General features: G+C 43.3%; 1 protein-coding gene across 6 annotated transcripts; it reads right to left on the bottom strand.

Moving 5' to 3' along the window:
- Positions 1 to 366: 366 nt before the first annotated feature.
- On the bottom strand, positions 367 to 12,270 carry aclyb (ATP citrate lyase b). 6 transcript variants are annotated; one of them, XM_078788809.1, is made up of 30 exons: positions 12,130 to 12,270; positions 10,334 to 10,515; positions 10,016 to 10,138; positions 9,604 to 9,666; positions 9,196 to 9,386; positions 9,000 to 9,079; positions 8,701 to 8,831; positions 7,847 to 7,965; positions 7,634 to 7,770; positions 7,498 to 7,559; positions 7,268 to 7,385; positions 7,044 to 7,198; positions 6,878 to 6,971; positions 6,663 to 6,719; positions 6,219 to 6,248; positions 5,780 to 5,921; positions 5,541 to 5,709; positions 5,365 to 5,469; positions 5,098 to 5,294; positions 4,951 to 5,032; positions 4,767 to 4,877; positions 4,472 to 4,599; positions 4,292 to 4,385; positions 4,062 to 4,216; positions 3,012 to 3,162; positions 2,787 to 2,930; positions 2,586 to 2,699; positions 1,677 to 1,759; positions 1,454 to 1,530; positions 367 to 1,371 (listed from the first exon to the last, which is right to left on the bottom strand). In XM_078788809.1, the coding sequence occupies exons 2-30, from the start codon at positions 10,490 to 10,492 to the stop codon at positions 1,277 to 1,279; spliced, it is 3,366 nt and encodes a 1,121-aa protein (XP_078644935.1). In that variant the 5' UTR covers positions 10,493 to 10,515; positions 12,130 to 12,270; the 3' UTR covers positions 367 to 1,276. The 6 variants fall into 6 exon arrangements, with proteins under 6 accessions (XP_078644935.1, XP_078644934.1, XP_078644937.1 ...); XM_078788808.1 differs by having other exon boundaries at positions 11,999 to 12,239; XM_078788811.1 differs by lacking the exon at positions 12,130 to 12,270 and adding an exon at positions 11,856 to 11,874.
- Between the last annotated feature and the right edge of the window lie 1,672 nt (positions 12,271 to 13,942).

Raw genomic sequence — 13,942 nt, 5'->3', positions numbered from 1 at the left:
ACAGAAAGGCACCAGAACTGGTTTTAGGACCATGGTATCCCTGTCCTTATTTGGTCAAAAAACTCGCCCGAACATAACACTATAGAAAATCTATGATGCATTTTGTCAACAGGAGTATGCTAGTAGCCAGAACCAAACAGTACAGAAAAGCTGAGGGCCACTATCTTAGTAACCTGGGCTCTCCTGACACCTGAGTGCTGCATTTATCTGCAGTAATACTACTAATATACTGCAGTAATTCAGGCAAAATTGGTCATATCCAAGTATATGCATTCTATGATACTGAATGTGGGATTGTCATTTTCCAGTTATAAACATTTAAAAAAAAAATACAGATTTGACACACATCAGTCTGTGTGTAATGGATGCATATAATACACAAGGTTCACTTTTTGGTCATATTCTAATTTATTGAGCAGCACTTGTAGAAGCAAAGCAAACAACAATGCAGGTTCTAAAATGGGAAATTACAATAACACCTCTTGAGGTTAAGAGTGAAGACTTGAGTGCAAAAGTCCCTTCTCCAAAAGATTCTCTCGTCGAAGCTCACTTGATCATTCTTCCACATTTGACTATTTCTGTCTGTGAGTAGGGGGGTGAGATACTTCTTATAACCGTTATCACATTAAAAAAAATGAAATTGTGTTTCTAGTACAGATTTGAACCAAGCTTAGAAGCAACACCGACAACCGTCTATTTCTGATTGACATGGCAAAGTAAAGGGATATTCATAAAGTGACTTGGGTTCTTCACAAGAGGTTTATAAAAACAGAAGCAGGCGTAAAACTCATTTTGAAGGCATTTTTAAAGCTAGATTTGGATGACCTTAAACTGAGGTGCAGTAGTCACAAATCACACAAGCATACCATTTGATGGCCTAAAACAGGCAAATGACGATAAAATAAATAAGGATTAATGTTTAGTACAAACTTGACAAGTATCGCTTGGCATTAACATTCAACACTTGATTCCATGCGGTCCAAACAGAGAAGCAATCCGAATTCTGTCCAAAAATATTTTTTTTTCTTTAAGTACCAAGTTTTGTGCTCTGACCACAACATACATCTCCAACCATTTTTTCATATATTGTCAAAAACTAACCTAAAAATATAGTTCCCCTTTTAATCCATTGAAATCTAGATATAATGCTTCTTAGAACTGTCAATCAGGATATACTTCCCGCCCTTCAGGATGGCTTTTCCTCTCCAAGGCAGCTGTTTTGATTCAGATCGTACACGTAATGCAGGTGAGATGCGAGCGCCACGGCCTCGTGTTCTTAAATGGACATGTGTTCAGGAAGCACGTAGGAGATGTCGTCCCAGGGGTGACGGTACAAACCCTGCTTGAGCCGCTTCTGGTCCAGGTAGTGGCCTGAAGTGTACCGTATGAAATGCGAGACTGAGAGGTAAAGAGAGACTTGCGATGGCGACAGTCCTCGTGGAGGGAGACTCACCGATAAAGCCCATACTTCGGCCCAGGACAAAGATCCCATTGAGAGCGCCGATCTCGACAAATTCGTCAGCTTCGTCACTGGAAGCGATGTAACAGTCACATGACAAAACAATACTGAACAGTGTCCAGACAATGCCCCCGTGGTGCACAACCATTGTCTACTGTGAACATTGCTCATTAGTGATGTATGTTGTCTTCATGAAGGAATGGAGGAATGTTCTTACCGCGTGAAGCCGCCACACGTCCTGAGTAGGTCCACGAAGGCAGCGCCAATAAAACCATCTACGTTGAGGATGAGGTTGGGTTTCTAAGATGGGGGGGAGATTTTTTTTTTCAGAAAGTCTAATGCAGGATACTTTTTTTTTTTTTTATTGGTCCTCAGCATATTTTAAGAATTAGTTATTGAGATATATTATTAGATATTACATTAACTTTCTTTGTCACAAATAACAAAGCTGTCTTTGCTTTGCATTGGATTAATGTATTAATGTAGCCTCCACTTGCATCCTTAATTTTTTTTTATGTGGCATAAGAAAATGTTTTGACACCCCTGGGGCTCCTTGCACAAAACTAGAGTAACAGATTAAGCCGGGATATCTTGGTTATCCTGGCTCAACTTACATGCCAGCTGGTTGCACAATAGTGGGATATGTTATGACATTCAAGTTACTCTGTAGTTTTATTCTAGCCTGCTCCAGACCAGTTTAAGGTCCGGGATCTATTTAATCTCATCCCTTGTCTCAGTCAGCAGTCACCAGAAATGTCTGCGTATAAATAAAAGTCACCTGTTGAAGCAACTAGTGCGTCACCTTTTATTTTATTTATCTGACACCATGACTATAGTTCATGTTTTGTGCCGTATGAAGGAGCCTAGTCCATTAGGGTTTGAGCAAAAGGTGCGATACATTGGACAAGATTCTGCCATTGTTGAGGACATAGTGGTATGCCTTTGCAATCCAAAATCAAAGTTGTTAAAAAAAGTCTGATTTACTGTCTTCTAAATTCAACTATTACTCCTAAATAGTTGATAGGTGGCAGTGATTAAATTACATTGACTTCCGTCTGCATCTTAATGGGCCCCATGTCTACAAGTGTTGTGTTTCATTCAAAACTGTTTTACTTGCTGAGAGTACCTTGGAGGTGGTGATCTTCTCCACATCTAAGGCATAGTCAAGCAGGTGAGTCGAAAGAAAATGCTGCTTCACAAAGTCCTTGAGTATCTGCACCCGCATGTCCGGGTTGTTGATCTGGAATCAGAGCCAAATGTTGCAATACCTAGATTTAAATATATCATTCTTAAGATGAGCCATGTCATGATTGATTAACTTGCTCACTGATTTGACGCGGTGTCCGATGCCCATGATGAGCTTGCCGTCTTTCTTCATTTTGTTGACAAACTCCATAGGCAACATACCACTATCAAATGCCTTGCTAAACTGCTTGGCAGCGGCATCGAGCGCACCGCCGAAACGGTCCCCCTGCAATGTGCAAGAATAAACCCGGTTAATGCAATGAAAGATTTCTAATGGCTTCATAGGGAACGCATGATGGGCACTGACGATAGTGAGCAGGCCAGAAGTGAGGCTGGAGATGAGGTCCTTCCCAGCTCGTGCACAGACGATGGTGTTGTGTGCGCCGGAGACAGCGGGTCCATGGTCAGCCGTCACCATTAGGCACATCTCAATGAACTGGCAGGCGTAGCGTGGCAACCTAGACACAATACAACCCATCAAAACTTCTCAAGAGCCCTCTCAGAAAGCTCCTAAAGTAGCCTAAAAATTCAAAGCAAGGAATCTTCCCTTAAGAGTGAGCAACTCTGAGCATGGAGGGGACAGAAACTTATCCTAGTGAGGAGGTGTGTTGACCCCTTTGCTAGGTATGATGCAGCCTTCTTAGAGCTGTGGTTGGTTGTTACAAAAATGAGAACGAGGGCTTGGGCGTCGGTGCCAAAATGAAGTCATTTGTCCGCATGGAATCGTGTGGACCTCGTGGATTCGGAAAGCAAAAAACAGGCTTTTTTTGGGGGAGCTTCTTAAGAGTCCTTTGGCTTTGTTTTTGTCTACACTCACTTTGCAGAAAAAAATATCGGGATATGTATTGTATGCTAGGAGACCAGGGTTCAATTCCACCCTCGGCCATCTCTGTGTGGAGTTTGCATGTTCTCCCTGTGCATGCGTGGGTTTTCTCCGGGTACTCCGGTTTCCTCCCACATTCCAAAAACATGCTAGGTTAATTGGCGACTCCAAATTGTCCATAGGTAGACTAATAATATGCTATAGTCAACCACAAGACAGCGATCAATTAATTAATTTATGACATTTTGAAACTTAATGATTCGATTCCACCCTCTGCCCTCGGTTTCCTCATTCCAAAAACATGCTAGGTTAATTAGCGACTCCAAATTGTCCATAAGTATGAATGTGAGTGTGAATGGTTGTTTGTCTATATGTGCCCTGTGATTGGCTGGCGACCAGTCCAGGGTGTACCGCGCTGGGATAGGCTCCAGCATCCCCCGCAACCCTCATGTGGAAAAGCGGTACAAAGTGAATGAATGAATGAATGTATTGTATGTTGATATTCATAACAGGCTCTACATTAGGTCTCCACACCTTCGTTGGAACCAGAGCAATCCCAGCACTCCTCCTAAACCCATCTCCTCTTTGAAGACCTCAGTGATGGGCATGCCAGCGTAGATGAGCTCCTGGCCTCGCTCGTCACAGATACTGGTCATGAATGAGGCTGGTTTACGGATCAGGCCTAATTCCTGGAAAAGGCAGGCAAATTCCTCATGAATAACGTCAGCTTTTTCCTGTTTTGTCTTAAGTGTCTTAGTTCTTACCCTGGCCCAAGAGTAATCCATGGGTACAGTTGGTGGCGGCACCTCCTGGGCGGGAACGATGGTCCCACTGGCCACCAGTTCATCATAAACAGTCCTGTTTCAAAGCAACAATAGATAGACCACTTTAAAAACTTTTCACTGACAAGCTCTATGTGAGGATCTTGTAGATGAACTTCTCACTTGATGACATCGCCCAGCTCGTCAAAGCTCTTTGGTACATAAGCTCCGGAATTCCTCAGGGCCTGGTTCTTGGTCACCGCAGTCTCAGACGCTTCGTTGGCACATGCCCCGGCATGGCCGAACTGTACCTGAATAGTGCACAGAAAAGCAGATCCAGCTGAAAAACTCCATGAAAAAATGGACCGCCGCAGCAAAATGGAGACTATGGAGTGTAAAACTGCACAGTTCAGAGCTGAGACAGGGTAAGCATGTTTGTTTATTGTTGTCGTTTGAAGTTGTTTTGTCGCCGACAGACCTCTGATGCAAACATGGTGGCGCAGGTTCCGATACACCAGCACACCACGGGTTTGGTGATCCTGCCCTCTGTGATACCTTGGCAGATTTTGTACTCCTCTGTGCCGCCAATCTGAATGAAAATGGCACATTTTTTTTAATCATCATTCAACTGATACAGTGTTGCACCATGATGTGCCTCGCACCTCTCCCAGCACCACGATCATCTTAACCCCTGGAGTGTCCTGGTAGCGAAGAACGTGGTCCATAAATGTAGAACCTGGGTATCTAGACAAAAAAGGGCAACAATGAAGACTTTATGTGAGAAGGTCCAGCGTGTGTCTTCTGAGCACCTGTCTCCTCCGATGGCCACACCCTCAAAGACGCCGTCAGTCGTGCGAGAGATGATGTTGTTCAGCTCGTTAGACATGCCCCCTGAACGCGACACATACGCCACGCTGCCCGGACGATAAAGCTTGGAAGCCAGAATGTTATCCAGCATGCCGCCGGTGTTGCCTATCTTGAAACAGCCCGGCTTGATGCCGCCGACCTGGAGGACAGACGAGAAGTCGTTGGCTTCCAAAATGAATAAATCAAAGTAACGACTGAAGGCTGATTACTGTGGCTGGGCCGATGATAGTGACGCCTTTCTCGTCCGCCTTCTTGATCATCTTCCTGGTCTGAGCTTCGGGGATGCCCTCGGCAATTATGGCGATGGTGTGAATCTGGAAACAGGTCTCCCGTTGCGTGACATCATCTCTGATGTTAACACAAGCACGGCATTGATGTTTCTTACCTGCGGGAACTGCATGACCTCCATGGTGCTGTCGAAGGCCGAGCGCAGCGACGCAAAGCTAATCAGTACGTCCACCCCGGGGTGCTTCTTCATGGCGTCGGCCATGTTTTTGTAGACCGGCAACAGGATCTCTTTGTGACCCCAGTAGAACTTCTGCTTGTGATCCCCACTACAAAAACAATATACACTTTTTTAACTGAGCTTGGAAGTAAAGACACAATTCATTTTGAGGGCCTTACGTGAATGGATAAACCATGGCGGCGACCGAGGGCTCCTCTCGGGAGCAGACGTAGTCAAAGTCCAGCATTCCTTGCACGGCTCGCGTCTGCATGCCCCAGACGACGGCTTTGGTGTGTTTGCTGAAGAGCGTGGTGGCTTTGGCTGGGAGCACAGAAGAGTGTTTTTTTGGTCAGGAATGGAAGGAGGAAAGAGGAGGACGGCAGCACAGAAGAAGGGGAGGCTGGTGAGAAGTCACAACACACGGTCACAGCATAGAGGAAAGGTCACTCTGGAGACAGTAACAATATGTAACAGCAAAAATGTTATTAATTCATACATAGTGCCACACTAATGATTTTGTCCAGCTATGGGCTATCACGGTGTTAAGGGTTTGGGACAGAAAAGACAAGAAGACTGCAATGAAGGCAGAAAGGACAGGATCGTCACACACTTCCATACCTCCGCTGCAGCCTGATGAGGCCTGCGCTTCTGAGAGGCCACAGGACCAAACAACAACAAACAAGCACAAAACAAGAAAAGAGAATGAGTGCATCGTCTTGCCTAAGTTGAACAAATTTGACACTATTTCGGCAACTGTGCATCAGCTGCGAGAATAGGCGCTTGCAGATCAGAGCATGCAAAGCTCAGCATTGCTGCCTTGTGGTGCTCTAAAAGCGATATTTCGGGTGCAGGTGACACTACAATTAAAGCTCCTAGCACAAAGGCATCTACTAGAGCCTGAAAAAAAAAGATCTTTATGCGAGATATTAACACCCAATTCAAATACCGAGGCACCGTGGTGATGCAGATGTGCACACACACTCTTTTCTGTCAAGGTAAGATGGATAAATAAAGTACATGTGCAGATCAGCTCAGTGACGGGAGGGCACACCCGGAACTTACCTTTCCAATCACCTGTGACCACATTCTTCAGAGGCCACAGTAGTGACTGAAGAGGGTCTTAGAGAAACAAGTGCCAAAAAAAAAGACGGGGGTGAATGAGTGGAGTGGAGTGGACAGATGGTGTGGCAACAAAAGAAGAAGTCAAGAAGCAGGAAGCAGAAATGTGAGCGTAAATGTGGTGGCCAACAGCAGAGGAGATCTGATCACTTTGTTACCTGCTGAAAGACCCGCTTTGCACCTTTTTGCAGGAGCGATATCGTTGGACATCTTGGATTCAGAGAAAGAGGCGGTCCTTGTGGTAGCCGGAGTCTAGAACATGAAAATAAAGATGTTGGTGCTTCGATATCCCCTCCCCCATAGAGTGTTGCAGCATCCAAATACCATGACATTGTTGCTTGAATTCAGGAGGAAGTTAGCAGTATGTGCATCCACTGGTGGCTGGTTGGGAATGGGCTTGTGTCCGAGGGCCATACCAACAATTGCGGTCATATGGGTCTCTGTTCCGAACACGTGGATAGGAATACCAGTGGTCTTCCCTGCAAAAATAAAAAATTGCTTAAAACTACTTTGGTAAACACATTTTTAAAGCCTCTCTCTCTACTCACCCACTTCCCCCATCACCCTGAGCCCCTCCTGGTAATTGGGCCCGCCACGTCGAACAAAGATGGTGACCTCATGCTCCTTCAGAGGACCTTGGTAGTCTTTGATGGCCCTGACGATGCCCTGGGGATGGAGACACAGGTCGGCTATGTGGAGGACATGGCGCGGGTCTGTATATCAGAACTGTGTTCCTAATGTTGTGGCCAGTTAGGAGCGTATTATTGTTCTTATTCACCTTGAAAGTGGCTGCAACGTTGGTGAAGTTGGCAATACTTCCTCCAATGATCAGCACCTTCCCTGTAGGACACAAATTCCACATACATAAGCATGGGACCTACACACACCATGCGTAGGGAGTGGTTTGTACCCACCTTCTGGGTGTTTTTCCCGAGTCATGAGTGACAGGATGGTTTTGGCGTAGTCATAGGTCTGCTGCTCGCTGGGTGCACCGGAGTACTCGCCGTAGTTTGCCAGCTCGTCCACGCCACCAAGGTCACAGATGGTGTCGCTCCACATTGAAAAATAAGTCAATATATGACACAGAGATAACTACAAAAAAAAAAAACGTAAGGAAACAAATATACCTGTATACAACTGAAGCGCCTCCCCCGGCCACCATCGTCCAGATTCTGCCACGAGGGTTTAGTAGCGTCAGCTTGAGACTGGCTCCACTCTTTGCATCCAGATCAGCTATATAAGCCTCCTACAAGAGACATTTGTTACTATAGAAGTACAGTATATCAGAACCTGGCCCCTCCCTCTTACAGACACACGCAGCCTTGTTTCATAATGTCATTTATATAAATGTAATTTATATAATGACATTTGCACATTTGGAAGTGAGCCCTGAAAAAACTTTGGGATGGCTCTGAACGCTCCGTTTATTTCTAACACTGGCTCACTGTGATGTCACAGTGAGCCAGGCGTCCTTATATGTGTGTTCCCAGGTACAAGCTGTAGATTTGCCCTTCCTTTGCTCTGGGCATCACCTAAAAGTAAATCACAAAGAGGCATGTCCTTATGTTGACAGTCTTACTACTTAAACTCCCTTATTTTCATTGTGTAGTCTGCTTCTTTGTGTTGCATCGTATTTTGGGTATTATAAGAATTTATATTCATTTATAGTATAAATCTTGTGTATATCAATGCTTTTATTTAATATATTATATCAATATATTGGATATCAGCTTTTTTCAGCCCCAAAAATCCCATATTGGCCAGACCCATTTCAGAGGCACTTGCATTACAGAATACTGCAACTTCAATACTACATAAAGTAAACTTGGTTTGACTCAACACACAACCATTTTCATGTAGCTAGCAGGCAATACGAGTGAAAACAAAATGGTTACTGAAATGTGAGGTGTGTAGTCACTGTACGGCTGTATGATGTGCATTACAAGCAACGTCAAAAAAAATAAAATACTCATATTCTCACCTCTGGATAAGCCTCTCTACCAAAAGGTGGCGGAAACTCCACGTCGCCCCACTTGGCCTTGCAGATATAATCCGCCGTGGCATCGATCTTAGCGGCCATGTCCAAGACGTGAACGCCATCCTGGGTAACGACTGGAAGGTAATTCAGTTAACTCACAAGATCTTCGATATGCAGCCAGTCTTCAGTACTTAATACATTTAGATACTAGGGTTACCGCTATTGTATTAAGTAGTGAAAAATATATGAAAAAACAATTAGCGCCTAACACTCACAATTAGTTAGCCGTAAATGAAAAATACCTAAAGGGTTGATCTCCAAGTAGGTGAAATAGAGGTCCTCGTAGAGGTTGAAGAGACCCACTATAAAACTGGCCAGGATTCTAAAAAGCAGGAAATCAATCGGATTAGGAGCAGAAAAGCTCAAAATGTTCCTTTTTAAGCGCTGCACAGAGGTGATTATAATGTGTTATAATGGCGGCGAGTTTGCGCCACATACTCTTTCCTGTCATCAGGAACGTGTGTGAGCAGCTGCTGCGTCACTTGATCCTCGCTGAGCTTGTCATCAATGGCGACCGTCAACCGCTGGGCTTTGGCATCCACGTCGCCCACCTCCACGCCCCCCTCGTGGTGGAAGAGCACGTGGTCACCCTCGCGTGTGGCGTAGACGCACACGTAAAACTCCTCCTCCTGGTGGGCGAAGAGAGAAAAGAGGGTGCAAGTGCGGGTTTAGACCTTTTTACACTTTTATGACAATAACAATATTAAATTAAAAAAAGCGGTATAGAAAACGAATGTATGGAAATGATGCCTGTGTCACATCCTGTTGTTTTATAGTTAAATATGTTTCACACGTGTCTTAGACTATTGTGCTAAAAACTGAGTCAACATTGTGTGATTGAAGTACCTGTTTGTGCGCAACAAACGGCTCGATGAGGAAGTTCTTCAGGACACCCTTTGCCTTACCCACCTATCAAAAAACACACACTTCATATCACACCATGTTTGTCTAACCTTGTTTAAGAAAACACAATGTCAAGCCCTGCCATGAGAAAGTCAGCCCGTGTCAAGGGCAGGGACGCCTTGCTTTTCACGCCAATGCAGCGTAGCATGTTCGCGAGTTGAGCGGACCAGAATAGACCAACCATCCTCCACTCACATTACATAACTTGCAGACGTATATGCAAACTCATGACTGGGGGGGGAAAAAAACATGTCCTCCACTTGCCGGTACTAACAGGACAAAAGGCTGCAGCTAACATTCTTATCCTTATTATACACAATAAAACCGACTTGAATTGGAAGGAGGGCACACTCACGGTGGTCTCCTTCATGAGGCGGCTTTTCAGCCACTCCTGAACACCCTGTAGGTCCAAGTTGATGCCCACCAGTCCCAGTTTGCCGCGTCGCTTGATGAGCTGGTCTGGCTTCACCACCAATTTCTTTAGATGAAAGCCCAATGAGAAGAAAGTGAACAAAAAGAATACATCCTGGCTTGGTTTAATAAGATCTGTGACAGGGAATTAAACCTCACAGGCCTAAAGATCAAAGTGTAATAAAAAGCATGCACTGTTTACTTAAAATATCCTTGCATTATTATCTCATTATTAATTGCACTGATAATGACTTTGTCGTACTTCTGTGAGCAGCCAAGGATGCTCCTGCGTGAGACGAGCCCAGTCGGTCTCGGCGGTAACGTTGGCATAGCGGAACCGGTTCTGCACAGCCGCTGAGGTGCAGATGTACTTGGACAAGAAATCCTTTCCAGTCTGCTCCGAGATGGCTTTCGCTGACATGGCAGCACTAGATCACACAGGACCTTTTGGGGAGGGGGGGAAAAAAAGGAAGCAACATCTTGCCATTAAAGCAATCGAGATGAAGCCCAACTTCTGTCTCAGGGAGATTCGCTTTTGCATTCGCTTGTTATGATAATAAATGTATTCCAAATCTTGAATAAATGTGTTAACAGCAGCAGAAAATTATTATGAAGGATTAAAAGGAAGCAAGTTGGACTACGTAACCACTAACCAACACCTGACAGACCTGTTTCTCGACTGAGGGGTTTCTGCTTATTTTACTATATGATCCTGCAAAACAGTTCATTTCTCAGTGCAAGTTAAATACTACAAAATGGACCTGTTACAGACGCACTTTAACACTGTGATGTTCTAAACCGATAAGATCTGCAAGCATCTCTAAGTGAAAACCCTAATCTACCCTAAAAAAAACAACCTAATCTAATCTAAACAGATATGACAGATGACAAGAAACCTACGGCTACAGTACTTCAGGTGTCACTCATAGGCCTGACAATCCAGTTTTCAACGTGTCCTCATGCAGTCAGACCTGCTCGTCCTCTTGCCCAATTTGGAGTGTAAAAGATCCCCTTCGGAGGAAATGCAACAAGCCGAGTGCGAGAGAAACTAGTCTGTGCAACTGTCCCAACTGGTCTAGTAAATACTTTTACTATCTCTATAAACAAATGGAGGGATTAAGCCATCTTGTTTACGCTAATCTACATGAATATAGACTAGTGCATTCAGTGGTTTCAAGTTTGCAGTTAAATTTGCATGATAGCTAAGCTAATTGATGACTGGCAATTAAAACAGATGTTTTATGTAAACAGACATTGTTTGGTGCTATTAAGCAATAAAATGTATGTCAATGTGGACTTTGCAGCTAGATGTGTAAGAGGAATTAGGATGCTACATGACATGCTAATGTAGTGTGTCATGGCAAAAAATCTTCGCAATTTATCCTTACCCATCTTGTACACAGGTCTCAATTTTTGGTAGTGATGGAGGAGCTTCCACAGGAGGAAATCCCCCACCTGAAACCCACCTGTGTGTTTTGTAGCATGGGTTGCGTCCTTGTCTTATCAAACGGGTGCTGCATTCAGGGACCACTACTGAGAGGGTGAATATTTTGGGGAGGGTCGTGCCCGGGACCCCTAAAATATGTCATTTTTCGACAGGATACAGACGCGCTTGTAAAATATAATGAGTTGTGCAGTATGTTAAAGACTGAAAAAAGCACAAGATGCTCAGACTAGTAACTTTGCACCAATGAAAATGTACGGAAATAAGGAAGCACTTCCTGGTCAGGAGGGAAACAGTGGATAAATGTACTAGTGAGTATACTATACTAGCAACGCCTCACCTCAATTTTAGCATGTTGTATGAAGATGTGAGTTCACTCAAACATTATGGATAAATATTTCAGACAGGAAACAGCACTAAAAATGAAGGTAAAAGTGACATTATGACATTAAATGTAACGCTAGCAATAAGAGCATCACTCACGTGCTCATCCGCTACGCTCGGAGCCGTCACGAGAGCTAACGAGACAAAACCTAGCTAGCTACAGTCCAGGCAAAGATGCTTGATAAAAAGTACAACAATAAAAACAAATAATATCAGTCGCCAACACTTGCCTAGTCAAAAGCAAATAAAGCGACTGCCTCCCCAAAGGGTATAAACACCACGACTACAAAGCAGACTTCTTGCTCAAGCGGAGTGAGCTCACTTCCAGCAACCTCAGTCGTCGTACCATAATCTGGCGAGTTGGTTAGGCGTCAGAGCGGCTTCCTGATTGGTTGGCATCTTGTCACGTGGTTGATCCTGGGCCGCTCCTACATAATGAAAGAAGTCAAGGGATGACGTCAGAAAAAGCAACTTTTTAGTCATGTGTGATACCATTATAGTCTTTTAGAGCAATTCTAGGCTATTAAATCGGACTTTTCTGTTTTGTGTTTGCAGTAATTCCTCATTTGTCGCAGTTAACTGATTAACTGAGTTTCTTTGTCACCTTGGCAATCAATTCACACATTTACTGCAACACACACTTTTATTTGTATTATTTTCTCTAATTATACTTACTATATTGGGTAATATGAATTTTAATTGTGACCGGTGGGATCATAGAGCCGTACCCATACATAAAGGTGACTATATGAGTATTTCATGACTAGAGGGCTCAAATAATGTCAAAATTGAATTTGGAAAGTTTTATTTTTCTATGCTCTAACTACAAAAATATTCAATTTATAAAGATGGAATCCTACTTTGCAGAAATTCACTTACCACCACTAATTAACTGCAAAAAACAGAATTATTGTAATATCACAAACGGCTTAATTACTGTTATGTCAATGGGAACCTCTGTCATGTTAAAAATATTTACTTCTCCAAACTGTAGTCAGGAATTAATAAATATATTTACAACTTAGAAGCATTATATTGCAGTATGTACTGTACTCAAAAGATCCTGTATGACAAACGTACTCTGCAGCTTTTAAGAACCTACTGCAAAGATCCTCTATATGACATGAGTGTTCTTCTGTTTCAAAGATGCTGCAGATGAAAGAAAATCTGGATTTGCCATTAGCCAGTCTCAGGGGGAGGGGCATTAAATCTTGGTCAGCGACGCATCCATGCACGGTTGACCCTGGGGGAAAAATTGCTCATGGACACAAAAGTAGGGAAAATCTCTGGTAATCTCTGCAAGACTATTGCAAAACGCTAGTTAAACATCTTTTATACAAATATATATTATCGTGACAATCACTGCAGTCTGTACTTAGCAATACTGTATAGCAGCGGTCTCAAACACGCGGCCCGCGGGCCAAATGTGGCCCGCAGGACACTAGTGTGAGGCCCCCGCCTTGATATGAAAGTTTAATGTTAGTGCGGCCCGCGCAAGTTTGATATGGATGCTGTATGGTATCATGTACCCAGAAAAAATTATTACGTTTGATTAATGTTCATGTTAAAGGTTAAATAACTGTTAATAGTTATCCTCCCTATCCGTGTGGAAGTGGTAAGTTTTTGGCTATTTAAGTTTAAAGGAAATAACTTGAAGGCTACCGTTTAGGTCGCTAGCGCTCTAGTTTGCGAGTTAGCATGTGTCTCAAGACCCTGCAGTTGCGCAATATGTTGTAAATAAAAAGAGTATAAATGTGACTATAGTCGTGTTTTGTCATGTCTACAGGGCTCTAATAATGCTTTGTTCATTTTAATCTGAAAAAAATAATGTCTACCCACCAACTATATGTGGTTTCTTAAGTTTTTATTATTTGCTGTTTTATTATTATTATTATATTTATTTATTGATTACTGATTGATTGATTTTCTTTCTTTTTGATTTGTTTATTTATTTTTCATCTTATTTTGTGCAGAAAAATAAAAATTAAGATATTTGAGAACAGTGGAATGTTTTATCAGAGCTTTTCTTGTAGAAAATCGGAA

The sequence above is a fragment of the Doryrhamphus excisus genome, unplaced genomic scaffold (assembly GCF_037039965.1).
Source record: "Doryrhamphus excisus strain RoL-2023G ecotype Guam unplaced genomic scaffold, RoL_Dexc_Guam_v1.1 HiC_scaffold_24, whole genome shotgun sequence".
Classification (NCBI taxonomy): domain Eukaryota; kingdom Metazoa; phylum Chordata; class Actinopteri; order Syngnathiformes; family Syngnathidae; genus Doryrhamphus; species Doryrhamphus excisus.
The sequence above is the reverse complement of the archived record's forward strand: the minus strand, read 5'-3'. Positions and strand labels throughout refer to the sequence as shown.

Coding starts and splice junctions, on each gene's coding strand:
- aclyb (XM_078788809.1), bottom strand. CDS start 10,492: ATGTCAGCGAAAGCCATCTCGGAGCAGACTGGAAAGGATTTCTTGTCC. Junction 9,387..9,603: donor CGTTTGTTGCGCACAAACAG/GTACTTCAATCA, acceptor TTCGCCCACCAG/GAGGAGGAGTTTTACGTGTG. Junction 7,771..7,846: donor GGCGCTTCAGTTGTATACAG/GTATATTTGTTT, acceptor TTCAATGTGGAG/CGACACCATCTGTGACCTTG.